The following is a 17,464-nucleotide window of genomic DNA, read 5'->3' on the forward strand; positions in this document are numbered from 1 at the left end:
GCAAAAATGGCCATGTATAGCCTTTAGGAGGCTTCCAGAGTGCTCCTGGGAGCTGGGGAGGGCAAAAATGAATGAAACATGGGCCACTTTTTACTAGTTTTTGCCCCCCCCCCAGCTCTCAGAAGCACTCTATAAGCCGCCTAAAGGCTATGCATGCCATTTTTTAAAGCAAAAACAGGTCTGTTTTTGCAAAAAAGGGCCGTTTTTGGGAAGTCTGCAGAGTGCAAAAACTTTTTTTTAAATTTGCCTCTTCAAAATCTTGGTGCATCTTATACTCCCAAAAATACTATAAGTTATAGTTTCCCTTTCTTCAACATGGAGTATTTAATTTAATATTGAAGTTCCCTTCCCAACAACCATTTTAGTTGATTTAGACCAGGGGTGTCAAACTCACGATGGCATCATGTGACGTATCAGGACTTTCCCCCCATTTGCTAAAATGGGCATGGGCATAGGCAGCGCATGACGCATCCAGCGGGAGTTTGACAGCCCTGACTTAGATTATGTGACTTCATTCAGTGAGCTTCTGTAATTAAGGGTACTTGAACCTGGATGCCCTCTAATCTAGTCTAAGATTTTAATATATCACATTGTTCCCCTATTTTCAGATTTACAAAATTAAAAAAAGAAAAAAAAAAGAATTTAAACATGGGTTTTATTGGTGGTAATAAATACGTGGCATGTTCAGTGAGTGCCAGGTCTTTGTAAGCTCCTTGCCAGACTCATAGTTTGGTTGCTAATAGGATCTAATAACTCCTCTCTGACTGCTTCTTTCAAATGTGCCTTGTCTTGTCAGTAATTAGTCTGATTATAGAACTATTATTTTTACTGCCTTGTGACTGTTCAATATACATTTGAAAGGTTACTGTTTCTGATGCTGTAGAGTAGTTTGACTTAAACATTGTTTCTGTTGGTATACTAAATCCTTTTACTCCCTATCCTGGCAAGTATATATGGCTAAATATATTTCCTTTGAGTTTCAGACCTTTTCCTATTTGATTTCTGGATAGTTTAATCCAACATAATAACTCCTATTAAGGTAAATTATACTCCAGTCTGACATATGTGACCCATGCAGCATTGAACAGTTATCATTTATTATTTCTAAATTTTTGTTTCACTCATAGTTACTACTATTACTGTTGTATCTTCCAAAAGACAATTCAGGTGGATTTTTATTTTTTTTGTATTCTTTTGCTATATAAAGAAGAATATACGCTTGGAGAAGTACAGTATTTATTTTCCAAATTATACTCAAGGAAAATGAGAACACAGTCATTGTAGTGAAGTGCCATAAAAAATTGCAAACAGTTCTGTGAAAATGAAATATGCTCGGTAGCCACAGAAATTCAATGGAAAACCAACAGAATAGCATCCGGGAGGGAAAAATGCTTTGTTTTAACAGGGAGGATACATTGGAAGTTTTCATTGAAGATTCCACTAAATGAGAATTCGATTTAGTAGCTATCAATCTGCTGAGAAGTAAAGCAATGTCATAAAAATAAGTGGTTCCACATACTTGAGGTGGTATCTAGAAATGGAAAAGTATAGATCTAAATTAAAAACACATATTATTAAGAAACAAAGCCTGAAAACAATCCAGTGAATTTCTAGAATATATAACATTTGAGATAAAATAAATAAGACATTTCAGACTAAATCACAGAGTTTTCTGGACAAGTTCATCCAAATTCAAGTATCCAAATTCATAACGAATGCTTATAGTTTGCTATTGCGGTGTTAGGGAAGGTTGAATGCGCAGAACAAACACTGGTTTCTAATTAATGGCACTACATTATTAGAATCTTAGATCTCTGCCCTTTCCATCGTTCTCTGTGGGCTCCTCTTCTTCCAGAGAAATAGATACGTTGTCAGCCAACTCTCGTTTTTTATGTTTTAAATGGTCTTATCTGTATTTTGGGGGATCAAAGGGGTACTAGGTATCTTGTTATTTCGCATTTTACAACATTGTTTTTTCTTACTCAGTGTGGAAATTGCTGCTACAGTCTTTTTCCTTTTGTCAGTTCTTCCCTGCTTTCCTCCTTGCTATGCAAAATGGTGATTAGAGGCAGCAGTAGCCACATCTGTAGAGAAGTCTAATCTTCCTGTTCTGTGTTAGACAGGCAAAAGGCCATATCTTTTTCTCCCATGTGCTTTAATGATGGGACTATCTCCTTTTGCTGCCATGGTAAGGTCTCTTCAGTGAGTGGTGAAGCAAAAGAAGCTTCTCCCAGAGCCAGGCATGGGTTCCTTACTGTCCCAGCTGTCCTCAGTTCTGTGGGGAGCCATTTATATGTGGATATGAGAAGAGGTTAATCATACATCATACATACATATAGCAAAAGTTTTGGAACTAGTTATACCTCCTTAATGCTTTTGGGAGCATTATACATTTCTTTTTAAACTGGCTTTACTGAATTGGTTTCATATATCCCTAGTTTGTTTGCTTTTTAAATTTATTGCTGTGGTGGCCCAAGTGCTCTGCCAGCAAAAATGGGCACCGAGTTCTGTTTTCTGCTGTGACGGCCTCCTACCATCCTCCGCCAGTGAAAACGGAGCTTGGAAGGGTCGCCTGCAGCCCTTGCGCATTCAATTTTCACTTGCACTCACCACCTGCAACCCTTTGTAGCCTTCCCGAGCTCCGTTTTCACTGGCACAGGCATTGTGGGCCAGTCCTTCGCTGTTTCCAGGGCAACCCTGCGGGCCAGATCCAGCCCTTGGGCCTTGAGTTTGACACCCCTGTACTAGGTGGTTGGTTTGTTTGTTTGTAAAAGTTATTATCTGCCCATCTTACCATATGATAACTTTGGGAAGCTAACAATATTAAAAGATAAAACTTTATAAAAACTATATAGTTATATAATGTGCTTGTGCCCAACATGAATACTATAACATATGTTATCAAAAGTCTAATAAATATCCCTGTACTAAACTCAGCAGTTGTGAATACCACTGGCAGAGGACATTTACTTAAGTCCTAGAATTTAAATTTAGATTCTTAAGCAACAAAAATTAGCTAAAATAGCTTTCTTTAAAGAACTTTTTTCACTTTTCAGCTAGATAGGCAATTTGAGTGGATGAGAAAGAAATGAAATGGGAAATGATTTTAGGACTTTTATCTTCAAACAAAGCAACAGAACAGCTTTTAAGTTTGCCAGTTTGTAGTTCACAAATATTTAGTTTGGAGAAAAAGTGATCATTATTTAAAATTCCTTAGACAGGTTAAAAAGAAACCTAATGTTTTATTTTTTGAAAGTGTTAAACATTACCAACACAATAGGTATAACTAGGAAAATTTGTGGGTAGCAGCTTTTCTCTAAATTATTTAGTACTTATCCATAGCAGTCTAAAATTAATTATAGAGTCCATATTCTATTGTGTCAAGTATTAAAGAGTAGCTATTTATTTCCACAGGGACAAATGTTGATGTAAAGCTAACACTTCCTTCTAATTACCTTGCCATTAGATGTGAATACAGCCTAAACTTGGAGAGTCATAATTTCAAAATAGTTTTTATAAATGGTTTTGTTCCCTATTGAAGTTTAATTTCTGCATTTTACTAATTCAGGTAGTCTTCGCTTAACAGCCATTTTTTTCAGTGACCTTTTGAAGTTATGGCGGTGTTGAATGAATGGTATTAATGCCCAATCTCTGAAGTTATGGCTGATGCAGTGTCCCTACAGTCATGTGATCAATATTCAGGTGCTTGGCAGCCCTTCTGAATTTACGACCACAAGTGCACTTCAATTCCCCCCATGCTATCACCCAACAGTGCTGCTTCAAGCCGTGTGCTACAGCCAGCAACAACAGTTCAACTCTCCAGCTGCCTCCATTGCCCTACAGTTTTCAGGCCCTGGGCGCCCGCTGGGCGTTTACCGTCTTCCTCTTACAACCCGGCCTGGCCCATTGGAGGTAGCTGCTGGCCACACCAGGCCTTCTTCCCATGGCTGCTTGCATCGCTCTCCCATGGAGTGTGCAGTGTTCAGCGCAGAAAGCCTTCTGAGGTCTTATGAAACTTTGAAAGAAAGCCATGCCTACCATTCTGCATATTACGCACAATGTTCTTGTGATGCTTCAGAAGCTTGTGAAGACTTTCTGATTCATCACAAGAATAGTGCATATGACTTTGAGAATGGTAGCCTTCTTGTGAGGTTTCAGAAGGCCTCTGAAGCTTTCCAAAAGCAGGGGTTTTGTAACGCTGGGGTGGCTGGCCAGGGCATGGGGCTTGAGGTGGCAGTTCTTGGTGTCAGCAGTGCTGTGGCAGAAGTAGAGACTGCAGTGTGTGTGTATGTGTGATTGGCTGAAACTGCTATAGGCTCTACTTCAGACCCAGCACTGCCACAACTGAAGAGCACTACTGTCCAGAATGGCCAAAAGATTAGAAATGAATGGTGGGAGATAGGTGAGAGGAGGAGTTGAAGAGGAGTCAAAGGAAGCAGTTCCTTACCAAGGCTTGGGATTGAATGGAACCAAGCCAGGAATGGCTTGGATTGGCATGAGTCCTTGCCTGCATTTAGCATTTAGACAAAACTAGTTAGTGTAAGTTGTTTTTCTCCCTAATAAATTTTAAGGGAAAATATATAAATGAATAAATAGCATACATTACAATGGAAATAGTTATTTGGGAAGATTCTTTGAAATTTCCTTGAAGAAATATCCTTTCATCATTATTAAGCGTGATGTGCAAATGTCAAATCATCATGCAGTTTCTTTTAAAATAATTCTAAATTTATTCTGAAAATTACACTGTTGAAGCATAGATGAATCTCAGTCCTGTTTTTGAGTGGATGTTGGTAAGAAATGATACATCAGAACAATGTGGGGCTATTTGTCTTTTCAAATAACTCCTAATTAAAAAAATGCAGAAAGAGAAAATTGGGCTTGCCAAAATAAAATAATTCTGCTTTTAACTACTTTGAACAGGGCTAAAATTTTGCCTGTACATTTCTTTGCACAGACATGCATGGAATTGCACTGTCTGTTCTTTAGATGTTTTAATATCAAAATGATGAAGAGAATTATTAACATATCTTGACTTTATTTTTAGAGACAATAAATAGAGTGTCTTTGAAATGCAGACAATGTTTAGTAAAATATAGCTCATGTTCTGGTAAATGCCTCTTACAAAAATCCTGCATCTATTTTAAGATGTATTCTGTCATCATCTTTGCAAACTCCCAATAGGTTATGAGCATTACTTTTCTTTGCCATTGAACATAAAAAGCTATGAGCAAAGCCAAAAAGGTTAACTGAGGGAGTTCATAAATCTATACAAAAATATATTTTCCAAGGTTAATTTAATTCTCACATTTGTAAGCCTTTTTGAACATGCACCTTGCATTTTTGTCATTTTGTGAAAATGACTTTTTAAACCATGCCTATGCATGTACATACATGTAAAGATGTTCATGATAATTTTTTTATATGGTTAATAATTTTTTAAAACTGATATGCAAAAAGTACATAAAATTATGATTGCACAGTATATTATGTTTTTAAATTGTTGTTTATTTATATCCCACCATTATTATTCTTATAAATAATAGAAGGTAGCAAATACTTCCGCCTTCTATTTCCCCATAATAACAGCTTTGAGAGGCAAATAGGTTTGGCAGAGAGTGACTGTCCAATTTTAGGCATGAAAATCAAGTACCATATTTTTTGGAGTATAAGACGCACCCGAGCATAAGACGCACCCAGGTTTTGAAGAGCAATTTTTTAAAAAAAGTAGGTAAGTAGATAAAGGGATAGAGAAGGAGAGAAAGGGAGAGAAATACAATAGGTAGGTAGATAGGGAGAGTGTAGATAGGTAGGTAGGTAGGTAGGTAGAGGGATAGAGAGAGAGAAATAGAGAGAAATACAATAGATGGGTAGGGAGAGAGAGAGAGAGAGTAGGTAGGTAGATGGGTAGGGAGAGGGATAGAGAGAGAGAAATAGAGAAATACAGTAGATAGGTAGGGGGAGAGAGAGTAAGTAGGTAGGCATATAAGTAGATGGAGATATTTATGGATTTTTTTCTTTCAGTTTTACAATCTCTCTCTCTCTCTCTCCCTCTCCCTCTCTCTCTCTCTCTCTCTCTCTCTCTCTCACACACACACACACACACACACACACACAAACACACTATATGGAACAGGACTTGCCTTTCAAGGATTAGGCCAAATTTGCCATATGAGTAATTTACAAGTCTGCTAGTAGTTAGAAATTTGGGGGAAATATAGGTTTTTTTTCAAGTTTTCTCAGCTTACCTCTGGATATTTTCATTTTTTCTGTATTCAGATTTTGGTTCACTTATTATATCCTTCATATTTATGAGCAATGAACTTGTTTATTTCCATCAAGAATTTGTTTGAAATAGGTATTACTGGATTTGAATCCAAAAGGCTCAAACAGATTTTTATTATTGGAGTTGTGCAGAGCACTACAATTATATTTCTTAAAAAGCATGTAAGTGGAAGTGAAGCAACCCTGTTTGAAGTATTAAAGAAACTATCTGCTCTAAAAGGCTTAGCCTGTTCAGTACAAGTAGTCAAACAAGGACCGTCTTTGAAGCACCCGTATGATCTTCTAAAGGATGTTGCTTCTTTAATACTCTTTGCACAATTTTACTTACTAAAAGTGTTTGTGATTTCGGCACACATGCTCTTGTACTATTTATTGTCAAGTCTTGTGACCAAAGTAATTGTTAGTTCATACAAAGTGTGGGATGTATGTTGTAGCGCAGCAGCAGTTACTTTGTACTATGCCCAGTTGTAGGACCTGTTTCCTAATTTCCATTTTGATTCTTCAGTTCGTTTGAGATTAAGTTTTGTTTTATTGTTGTTACAAGATACCATAAATATTATAATCAATTATTATCTTTTGGTGGGGAGAGTGCCTTTGACTTTGGTAATTGCCTGAACTAGTTCCTGAGGGTTTTTTTTGTTTTGTTTTTTGGAAATATGTTGGAAGTGGTTTGCCGTTGCCTCCTTCTTAAAGATGAGAGAGAATATGGTAACTAGCCTAAGGTCACCCAGCTGCCTTTGTGCCTAACTAGAACTCTGCAGGACTAAAACTCACAGTCTCGCAGTTTTCTAGCCCAGTCCCTTAACCGCTGAGCCAAAGTGGCTCAGAATAAAATATAATTAATAATTAACTAATTGATTATCAAGTCTTATTAGCAATGTTTATTTTTAATATAACATTTTTATTAGATGCTGATACTCCGGATCGGGTATTTTAGTAACCGTTTTTATGTTGTACAAGGTAGTCCTTGACTTAGAACTACAATTGAGCCCAAAATGTCTCTTGCTAAATGAGACACTGTTGAGTTTTGCCCCATTTTATTTTATTAATTTATTTTTATTATTAATTAGACTTATATACCGTTTCATAGGGCTTTCAGCCCTCTCTAAGCGGTTTACAGATTTTTAGCAAATTGTCCCCACAGTCTGGGTCCTCATTTTACCCACCTCAGAAGGATGGAAGGCTGAGCCAACCTTGAGCCGGTGAGATTTGAACCGCTGAACTGCAGATAACAGTCAGCTGAAGTGGCCTGCAGTACTGCACCCTAACCACTGCGCCACCTCGGCTCCTATATTATTTATTACCTTTATTATCTTTAGTTAAATGAATCACTGTAGTTGTTAAGTTAGTAACACAGTTGTTAAGTGAATCTGGCTTCCCCCTTAACTTTGCTTGTCAAAAGGTTGCAAAAGATGATCACATGACCCTAGGACACTGCAACAGTCATAAATTTGAACTAGTTGCCAAGCATCTGATCACGTGACCATGGAGATTCTGCAGAGGTCATAAGTGTGAAAAACAGCAATAAGTCAGTTTTTTTCAGTGCTGTTGTAACTTGGTCATTGGATGAACTTTTGTAAGTTGAGGACTACCTACATTGCATTTTTATCTGCTTCAAATAAATTAAAGGTTCCTTGAATTCTTGAGCCTGTTTTAGATTGACAATTAATTGTTTGTCTTTTATTCAGGATCTCTTCTATTTTAAACTTCTCACAAAGAAGTCTTGAAGATACTGACTTTCAGGAGGATTTTACTACCTGTCCGGATGTCACCAGCATTTCCTATGTTAACAGTTCTGAGCATGTTTTACTATATTTGCCTTCGGCGCCGAGCCAGGACAGCCACAAGGGGAGATTTGATGAACAACAGGAGAGCCATAGAATCAAATAGATCCCTACCTATCAATGTTCAATTGGTCCAGTATGCCAAAGAAGTGTTGGACTTCAGCTCCCATTATGGCAGTGAAAATAGCATGTCGTATACCATGTGGAATTTGGCTGGAACGCCTAATGTGTATCCTAGCTCAGGTGATTTTACACAAACCGCTGTGTTTAGGACCTATGGAAAATGGTGGGATATGTGCCCTAGTGCACGAATACCATTTACGAGGACCCCACCCAGTTTCCAAAGTCAGGACTATGTAGAACTTGCATTTGAGGAACAAGTATATCCTACAGCCATACATATTTTGGAAACATATAATCCCGGTGCTGTGGTTAGGATTTTGGCATGTTCTGCAAGTCCTTATTCACAAAATCAGCCAAATGAAGTAAGGTAATTCATTTTATTAATATTCTCTGTCTGTCTTTGATGTGGTATGTTCAAATATTTAAAGTAACATTTTTCTTAGAAAATTCTACATACTTAGAAAATTCTACATACCCTCCTCTCTCCCAAAAACGTCTTTGCTACCTACAAACTGTTTGGACTTAGCAAGGTAGCAAGCAAAGGGATTCTTGCTTTCCATGGTCTGATCTTTGCAAGTGAAAGCTGCTTGCCCCCATTTGTTTGCTTTTTATATTCACAGTATTCAGTATTTTGCAGTGCTTTGATTTAAGAAAGGCTACTGTAAGGTATTTGGGCAACAGAGCTCTTGAAAATGCTTCAGAAACCTAACCTGTAGATCCATCTTAATAGAAAAGGTAATCCTCGACTTACGGTCACAAATGAGCTGAAAATTTTTGTTGCTAAGTGAGACATTTGCTGTGAGATATTTTTGAAGTAAATTTTGCCCCATTTTATGACCATTCTTGCCACAATTTTTAAGCAAATCACTGCAGTTGATAAGTTAGTAACAAAGTTGTGAAGTGAATCTGGCTTTCCCATTGATTTTGCTTGTCAAAGGGTCGCAAAAGTCATGATCTTGACCTTGAGACATGACCTTGAGGCGCAGCAACGGTCATAAATCTGAATCTGAATCAGACAAGAATCTGAATCAGACACTTGGCACATTATCATGGGGCTGCTACAAAGGTTGTAAGTGTGAAAAATGGTCATGTCCCTTTTTTCAGTGCCATTGTATCTTTGAATAGTCATTGAATGAACTGTTGTAAGTCGAGGACTACCCATACATTAAAATTTCATTGGTTTCCAAATGCTAAATAGCCTGAATATAGGTTCGGGATCAAATTTCTAAGTTCTTGTCCTACTGAATAAGTTGTGGTTTTAATTTCAGAGTTAACCAAAGGGTCTCTTTAACTATTTTGTTATTGAAGTTCATCTCCACTTTAGCTTACTCTCTTTGTTTTCTTCACAATGCAGTGATAGGTTAAAAAAGAATTAACACTAAAATGTTGTTGAATAATGTTAACGTTATTTAATCTTTGGGAGTTAAGATATTTATCATATATTGTAGAGTTATTATGAGTCCTTTACACAGGCCACGGTTTGATGTTCTTTATATTAGTTGTGGATTTCCCCCCCAAATTGAAACTTATTAAAAAAAATTAAGATTGTAATATTTACATTAACTGCCCTGTGATATTAATGTACTTTTCTTTTGGTAGGTGGGAAATCCTTTGGTCAGATCTACCTTCCAAGGTGATTTTGCCTCAGGCACGTCAGTTTGCACCTGTTATTAAACAAATAAATTTTCCTACAAATTTAATCCGTTTGGAAATAAACAGTTCACTTCTGGATTATTATACTGAGTTGGATGCTGTAGTGCTACATGGTTTAAGAGAGAGACCTGTGCATTTACTCAGTACTCCAATTATTGATATGAATGATCTAGATGACGATGAAGAAGGAGAGAGAGAAAGTTACAGCAGCGTGGACAGTCTCAACAAGCAATTTAGCACTGCTGCCTTCAAAGACTGGACAACTAATGGATACTTTGATAAATTGCCTTATGAGGTAAAAGCCTGGAAATTTTTACAGGGTTAAGAAAAATGTCATAATTACTTAGGCTGTAGAGATTTATTATATCTTGAGATAGATAAGTAGTTATAGCTTCATATACAGATTTGTGAACCTGTTTTTTAGTTCTATTAGCTTCCTGAATTTTAGTTAGTGTAGCTTTTTTTTTCTTAAAATGGTTGAAACTGATTCAAGTAGATTCTTAAAAATAGAAGAATCTGATATTGGCCCTAGCTGATCTCCCCATGCAAATTCATTTTTACTTCTGCGTCAAGTGCTTATGAAAATGAAGTTTCTTGATGCGGGAAGATAATACTCCAGTTTTTTTAATTTAGCTATTTTAAGTATCTGTTAATCAAATTATTTAAAATAGGAATATTTTCTTCTTTTGAACAGAAAATATATTATAAATACAAATCTTAACTGTTAAGTCTGTAAAATATTTATTTCATAAATGTTATATTCCTACCCCTTTTTAAATGTAAGTCCTAAGATTTCATAACGCCAGCTGAATTCCAGATGTCATATTTTTATGCCATAAACTGCATTCTGGGAATTTTATGAACTCCTCACATACAGTATAATCTTAAATTACGCTTTATACTGGGCCAAATAAGGAATTAAATTTTAGCAAGATACTAAATTTTAAACTAACTATGAGTAATGATTACTAGATAGGCTTGAAATTTGTTTTCTTTATTTAATTAGAAGCAAAATATATTTTATACTACAGTTACATTTTAGTGTCATCATAATGGTGACATTTGTTTATATCCTTTTCATTTCAGGTATTAAGATTTAATTTTAGTGTAAAGTGGGATTACCTTTTCTGGTGGTGATAGATACTGACATGTTAGGAGTTGTTTATCTCTGATGCTGCTGTTGTGTTATTACCTATATAGCATATAATTATTATCAGATAATGAAATTAGTTAAAAGGGATCTTAAGAGTTTTTTCCCTTTACACTTTTTGCTGTATTTGGTCATTATTATTAATCAGAAATTACACTTTGTGTTTTGACTCATTGATGGGTGTCATGGTTTAGAGTGTAAACATCTTTGTTTTATATCTTTAAAATTAAAATTAAAAATGCTAAATATGATCTTAAAAGTCAGTCAGCTTAGAGTATTTGATCAAAACTAATCAAGGAGAGAATCAAATTAGAAATAAGGAGACATTTCCTGTCAATTAGAACAATTAATCAGTTGAATTTCTTGCCTCTAAAAATTGTGGGTGCTCCAATACTGAAGATTTTTAAGAAGAGATTGGACAATTATTTGTCTGAAATGGTATAGGGTTTCCTGCTTAAGCAGGGAGTTGGACTAGAACAGTGGTTCCATAACTTTTTCAGTCCACCGCCCCCTTGGTGCTACAAACTGATCCTCAGTGCCCCCCACCCAAAATTCTTTTTTTACTACCGGTTCTGTGGGAGTGGCTTGGTGGGCATGTCTGGGGAGGGGGGGTCATGTGACTGGGCGGTTTGTACGATGGAAGGCAGATAGTAACAGTAAAATTCAAAACTGTAACAATTAATTGCACATTTATTCAAAGTCCAATTTAAAAACCTTTTTAATTAATGTTAATTCAACAAAATTGTTGAACATGATCCAGTGATACCAGGTTTTCAAAGTCTGATAGTCATTTATCAAGAACCTCAGTAACTAGTAACTTAGTAAACTCAGTAAAATTTAATAACTACTTCACTGTTCAGTAAATTCTTAATGTGATGGATGGGCTTGATGAAGTGATACCAGTTTCCCAATGTCTGGTTTTAAGTCACTTAGCAGGAGTTTTAAATCACCATATTCAGTAATTTGAGTCGATTTCTTTTCTTGGAGAGAAGTTGGATGACCACATTGAAGCCACATTCCACCAAATATGATGCTGGAAATGCAACAAGGAGCTTCTTAACCACTGTCCATAGTGCAGGATAGCGATCAGAAATTTCTTTCTGGGGAAGGGGCCAATGTCGCTATGAGACGGACATGCGATCTCAATGCTCTGAGATCGCTGCCAAAACTTTTATTGCTGGGTGGTCCAATCGGACCTAAACTGTTCCGCAGAGATGGCAAATGGGAAGAATAAGTCCTGCTGATCTTGGGGACACTGCAAAGTCCCTGATCGATCCAGGAGAAGTTCCTCTAGCTGGCAATAAAAGCACAGCCCCTAGGCTGATGAAGTTGGGACGGCTCCAAACAGAAGGAAACGGAAAGAGAAAGTGTTTACAGCTGGTGAGGAATTTTTACCATTTTAAAAGAGACAGCCTACAAAAACCTTAAAATTAATTTAAATCTGAGAACAGAAGAAATAAGTGGTGGAATTAAGCTTTGAAAGGTTTTGGTCAGTGTGTTATCTTGCTCTTAAATGCTATTTTTATGGATGGAATTTATGCAAGCCTTTTAAAATGAATGGATTAAGTTTTCTTCTACCTTTTTTAAATTATCTTTGCAACCTATGGACTAAAATTCTTCTTCCACATTACTACGTGTTTTCCTATTTTTCTACTCTATTTTATTCAAGAATTTGATTTTTATTTTTTTACCTTGGAATATAAAAAAAGAAAAGAAGGAAACAAAGAGAATTCTAACAACAGAGGGAAAGTTAGTGCTGCTGCTCGAAGGCTGAAGGCTTGTATATTGGTAACAAAGCACTTTCACTTTCCTCACTGAACAGTCTGGCTTGGCAATTCAAAGTCTCATAGTTTGTTTATAGAGAGTGATAAGAACCAAAGGACAAATTGTTTGCACAGGTGTCCTTTTGAACTATGTCTCTAACCAGAGAAAGTGAAAAGAAGATTTTACTGTGAATTTATGTTTAACCTTGTAGAAATCCTTCAAGCCAGAGCAGCAGTATTTGTCAGCTAGAAATTATGGCACAACTTCAACAGCAGAAAGAAGCTTTAAGTTTGCAAAAGATAATGTTTGAAATTCAGAAATTATCAAATACACTTGAGAGGACGGAGAAGATGTTGGAAAATCTAGAGCATCTAACAGTAACATATGATGAAGAAGTTGGAGATGTTTATCAAGTGGAAAAAAATGGAGGTTAGAGTCCTAAAAACCGAAGAGAAAAATGAACACAAAGAAATCAAATCTGCTGATATCTATGGTGATTGGTTTGTGTCTGAAAATGGAAAGAGTGGAATACGCAAAGAGGAATTAAATAAAGGGGAACTCTACCCTAGATGGCAAGATACAGAAGAAGAAAAAACAAAATAATTTATGGATTTAAAGAGAGAAATTTTATTAGCAACATCATTGATAACACCACTGACAATTAAAGATAAGCTGATCAAGGAAACAGAAGAAGGGCATCAAAATTACATGAGAGACTCAATAAGCAATGAGTTGCAAAGAGGAATCCATGCAAATTTGATTAAGGAGATGATTAAATGACTGATACCACAAATAGCAGAAGACATGAGATTGTTTTGCTAGTGGAAAGATACAGGTTGATAGATGAAAGTGTATAATCTAAAACTAGTTAAATTTAGTGAAATTTAGTGACAATAGATATGGTTAAATAAACAACTGATAATGATACTAATGTATACATAAGTATTGGTATGACAAGTAGTAATTGGATATGAATATTGAATGGTACCTATGAAAGGAAGATTAGAAATTATTTGATTATATATAAAGGTTAATAAAAAAGAACTAAGTTAAATTTAGCTAAGTTTTGATTATTAGGGGAGAAAAATGCTATGATAATGGATAGAGTTAAATGAAGGAGGGCTAATGATAACAATGTATATATATGTATGGGTACAACATAAGGAAATTGGATGTAAATTGTAAACAGTGATTTGGAAAGGAGGATTAGAAAATTTTGTTACTAAATATTATTGATGTTTAGTCAGAATAGGCCATAAGTATATAGTGTTATTGGAGGATATTAGAAATAACAAATGAAATGCCAGTATGTGTCAGGTTTTAAATCTTGGTACATTTTATGATGAAGGACGTTTAAACAATTATAGTCAAATGAAAATGGAGGTATGATGATGGTAATATATATAAAAATATCTGATTTAAAATACTTGAGTTAATACGAATTTTGTGACGACAATGGAAGAGACGCACAAAAGCTTTTTGTAACCAACTGATACACTTTCTACAGTATGTAAAGAAGGAGGATTTTTTGTGTTGTATTTGTTTTGAAAATTTAAAATAAAAAAGACTTTTAATTAAAAAAAAGAAATTTCTTTTTGTAACCAAAACTCTTGGTACAATTTCTTAAACTTTGGTTTCAGCTCAATGTCATTTTGCAGCTCTATGAGTTGTTCCTCCACTACCCCATCTTCCTCAGTATCTGAAAATGGATTTATCATCCAAATCTCCTTTCCACTCTCCTTTCTTACTCTCCTCTCTCTCCATCTTTCTTCCTCTCACTTTCTTTCTCCCTTCTCTCTCACACTTCTTTCCTCTTTCCCTCTGACTTCCTCCTTTTCTTTCTCTCTCTTTCTGACTTCCTCCATTCCTTTCACCTTCTCTTTCTCTCCCTCCCTCTCTGCCTCCCTTCCTCTCCTCTTTGTGAAAAAAGGAATAGCTTGCCAAAAAAGAAAAGCTTCTTTCCCTCCTCCTGGCTGCTCTGTTGCCCCCCCTCCCTTGCCCTGGATTTTAAACTGAATGCTAGGCTCAGCTCTGCAAGGGAGAGCCAAGGCGGAGGGAAATAGCTTGAGAAAAGAATAGATACCTTGGCTGGAGCATGAGGGAGAGATCTGCTGGGCTGTGTGGTTGAGATAAACGAAGGAACCAGGGAGCAGCAACAGCAGCATCTAGGCAGGCGAGGTACAAAAAGAAGTGAGTGGGAGGGGTGGGAGGTGAGGGTGGAGCCAGTCAGTGGTGCATTTTACCGGTTCTCCGGACTGCCCATAATTCACTCCTGCTGGAAGTGCTCAGCTGACTGGCGACCAACAGAGCCCCAGGCATAATTGTGCCCTGCGAGAGGGCCACTTCCAGCACTCCTCTGCCACCTCCCTTGCCTCTTAGCGCCCCCCTGCCTCTTAACGCCCCCCCTTGCCTCTTAGTGCCCCCCTTGCCTCTTAGTGCCCCCCCTAAGTAATCCCACCGCCCCCCAGGGGGCAGTACCGCCCACTTTGGGAACCACTGGACTAGAAGACTTCCAAGTTCTCTTCCAATTCTGTTATTTTATTGTTCTGTTAATTAGGCTGATCATTCTGGCACAATAAAAATAAGATAACTTGTCCTTCTCACAACTTTTACTTGATGCAGTTTTGTCATCATTATATATAAAATAAGCCACTCTGTAGCCTGTATTTCTTGGGATAATATTTGTTTATCCCATTGCCAAGACAGTTTGTAGACTTTTGATATTTTCTTGGCTATAATGTTACTTTGTGAACTTTTTATCTGCCATATCTTAAATGCCAAACTTGATTTATCAAATGATAGACATCATAGTTCTGTGTTCTTCAGATTCAGATTATAATGGTTGCAGTGTTCCTTAGTCTTGTAATCATCATTTGCCACTTTGCCTGACTGTTTCTCAGAAGCAAAATCAATCAGGAAGCCAGCAGGAAAGTTGCAAGTGGATTCTTTAAGTTGATCCCACTTCCACTACTTTTTCTTCTAGGTATCTCATATTCTGTAGTACATACCTATCCTCAGTGACTCCCACCCCCACTCCATTTGTGCTTGTATAGTGCTGTGGCAGCTGCCTGCACAGCCTCCCACACGTGGTAGTGGCCATCCCTTCCTCGACCAGATTTGCGCCACAGCAATCACTTGCACAGCCTCCCATACACAGCAGCAACCACTCCTACCTAGGTGTGCTCATGTTGTGCTGTATTATCTACTTACCCACCTACTGGCTTGCTTAAAATCTGCCAAGGACTTCTGACTTCCTGCCAGCTTCCCCATTGACTTTGCCTGTTGGAAGCCATCAGGAAGTTGTGAAAAGGAGATCCTTGCTTAATGATTTATGATCCTTATTTAACAGCAACAATGGAGTTTGTATGGATTACTGTTGTTAAGCAACATGTCCTGCAGTATTACACTTTAAAATCTCATTGCTTAGCAATAGAAATTCCAGTCCTGATTGTGATTGTTGGCACTAATGTATAATCTGAAGCATATTTATACCTTTGAATCCAAAAAGCACATCGCTCATAAGCGTTTCTCTAAAATACAGACCCAACTTACATTATTGAAATATAATATGAAATATAGTTTAAGCTATATGGAAAAAAAACCCAGGTAGGGATTGGCTTCAGTTGAGATATTGATAACATGAATCTTTGTATTTTGTATATTCAAATCCTATATAATAGATGAGATAATGATAATGATATGCATTTTATTTTTAATAGATATATTCAAATCCCATTTAATTCAGAAAAAGTGAAGAAAACCTAAGTGTTACTGTCCATTGAAAATAAAAGGACTTTAACGGTATTTCAGCTGAGCTATGCACAATAATGGTCATAATAAACATGACATTAAAAAAATCCTGATTTTAGTATATATGCAGAAGAACTCTACTCAGAACTAGAAGTGAAACTTTAAATTTTCAAATACATTAAAAAATACTTCATATAAAGAGAGCCAGTATGGTGGAATGGTGAAGGAATCGGACCAGAAAACAAGGGATTGTGAGTTCTATTCCTGCCTTAGGCATAAAGACAGCTAGTGAACCACTTCTGAAAAACTTTATCAAGAAAACTGCTGGGACTCATCAGGAATCAAGAACAAAGGAACCGCCACTTCCCCAAAAATCTCTTCCTCTATTCTATGCCCATTTGCATTATCGGATTGTGATTTTTAATAACTCTTAATGACCAGAATTGGGACCAGAGGTGGTATTCAGCCGGTTTGGACGGGTTCGGATAAACCGGTAGCAGAAATTTTGAGTAGTTCAGAGAACTGGCAAATACCACCTCTGGTTGCCCCTGGTCTCCCACCTCCGTTGTTCCCTGTCCTATATTCCCTTGTTTTTTAGCTCAGCTGATTCACATGGCAGAGCGGATTGCCACGCCTCAGCTGAGCTAAAAAACAGCTCAGCTCACCAGCGCTGACAACGAGGGCGGTTTTTGTGTGCTGCGCATGTGTGCAAAGTGCTCTTTCATAGAACCAGTAGGAAAAGATTTGGAATCCCACCACTGATTGGGACTAGCAACTCTGTCATTAAATGACATGATTGCTAAGCAAAACAACACATGATTGGCATGGATTTATGGCACTTTCCATTCAGTTTTTAAGTGAGTCACTGCAGATCTTTAAGCAAGATATGTGGGTGACTTGTATTTTACTGCTGGCTTCTCCATTGACTTTGCTTGCCAGAAGCCAGCTGTAAAGC

At 37.0% G+C, this 17,464-nt stretch overlaps 1 protein-coding gene across 3 annotated transcripts in view; it reads left to right on the forward strand.

Annotated features, from left to right (window-relative positions):
• The window catches only part of FBXL4 (F-box and leucine rich repeat protein 4), a 40,644-nt gene that overhangs the window by 1,646 nt on the left and 21,534 nt on the right, over positions 1–17,464 (forward strand). For 2 of the 3 annotated variants that reach the window (XM_087718726.1, XM_087718725.1), the window contains exons 2-3: positions 7,974–8,559; positions 9,792–10,140. In XM_087718726.1, coding sequence (XP_087574852.1) covers positions 8,051–8,559; positions 9,792–10,140 — 858 coding nt within the window. In that variant the 5' untranslated portion in view covers positions 7,974–8,050. Of the gene's footprint in view, positions 1–7,622; positions 7,862–7,973; positions 8,560–9,791; positions 10,141–17,464 lie in introns of those variants that run through there. The other variant, XM_087718727.1, reaches the window with a different exon arrangement.

Source organism: Thamnophis sirtalis, unplaced genomic scaffold, assembly GCF_051295495.1.
Source record: "Thamnophis sirtalis isolate CommonGarterSnake01/CBP01778 unplaced genomic scaffold, rThaSir2_p1.2 scaffold_6, whole genome shotgun sequence".
Lineage (NCBI taxonomy): Eukaryota > Metazoa > Chordata > Lepidosauria > Squamata > Natricidae > Thamnophis > Thamnophis sirtalis.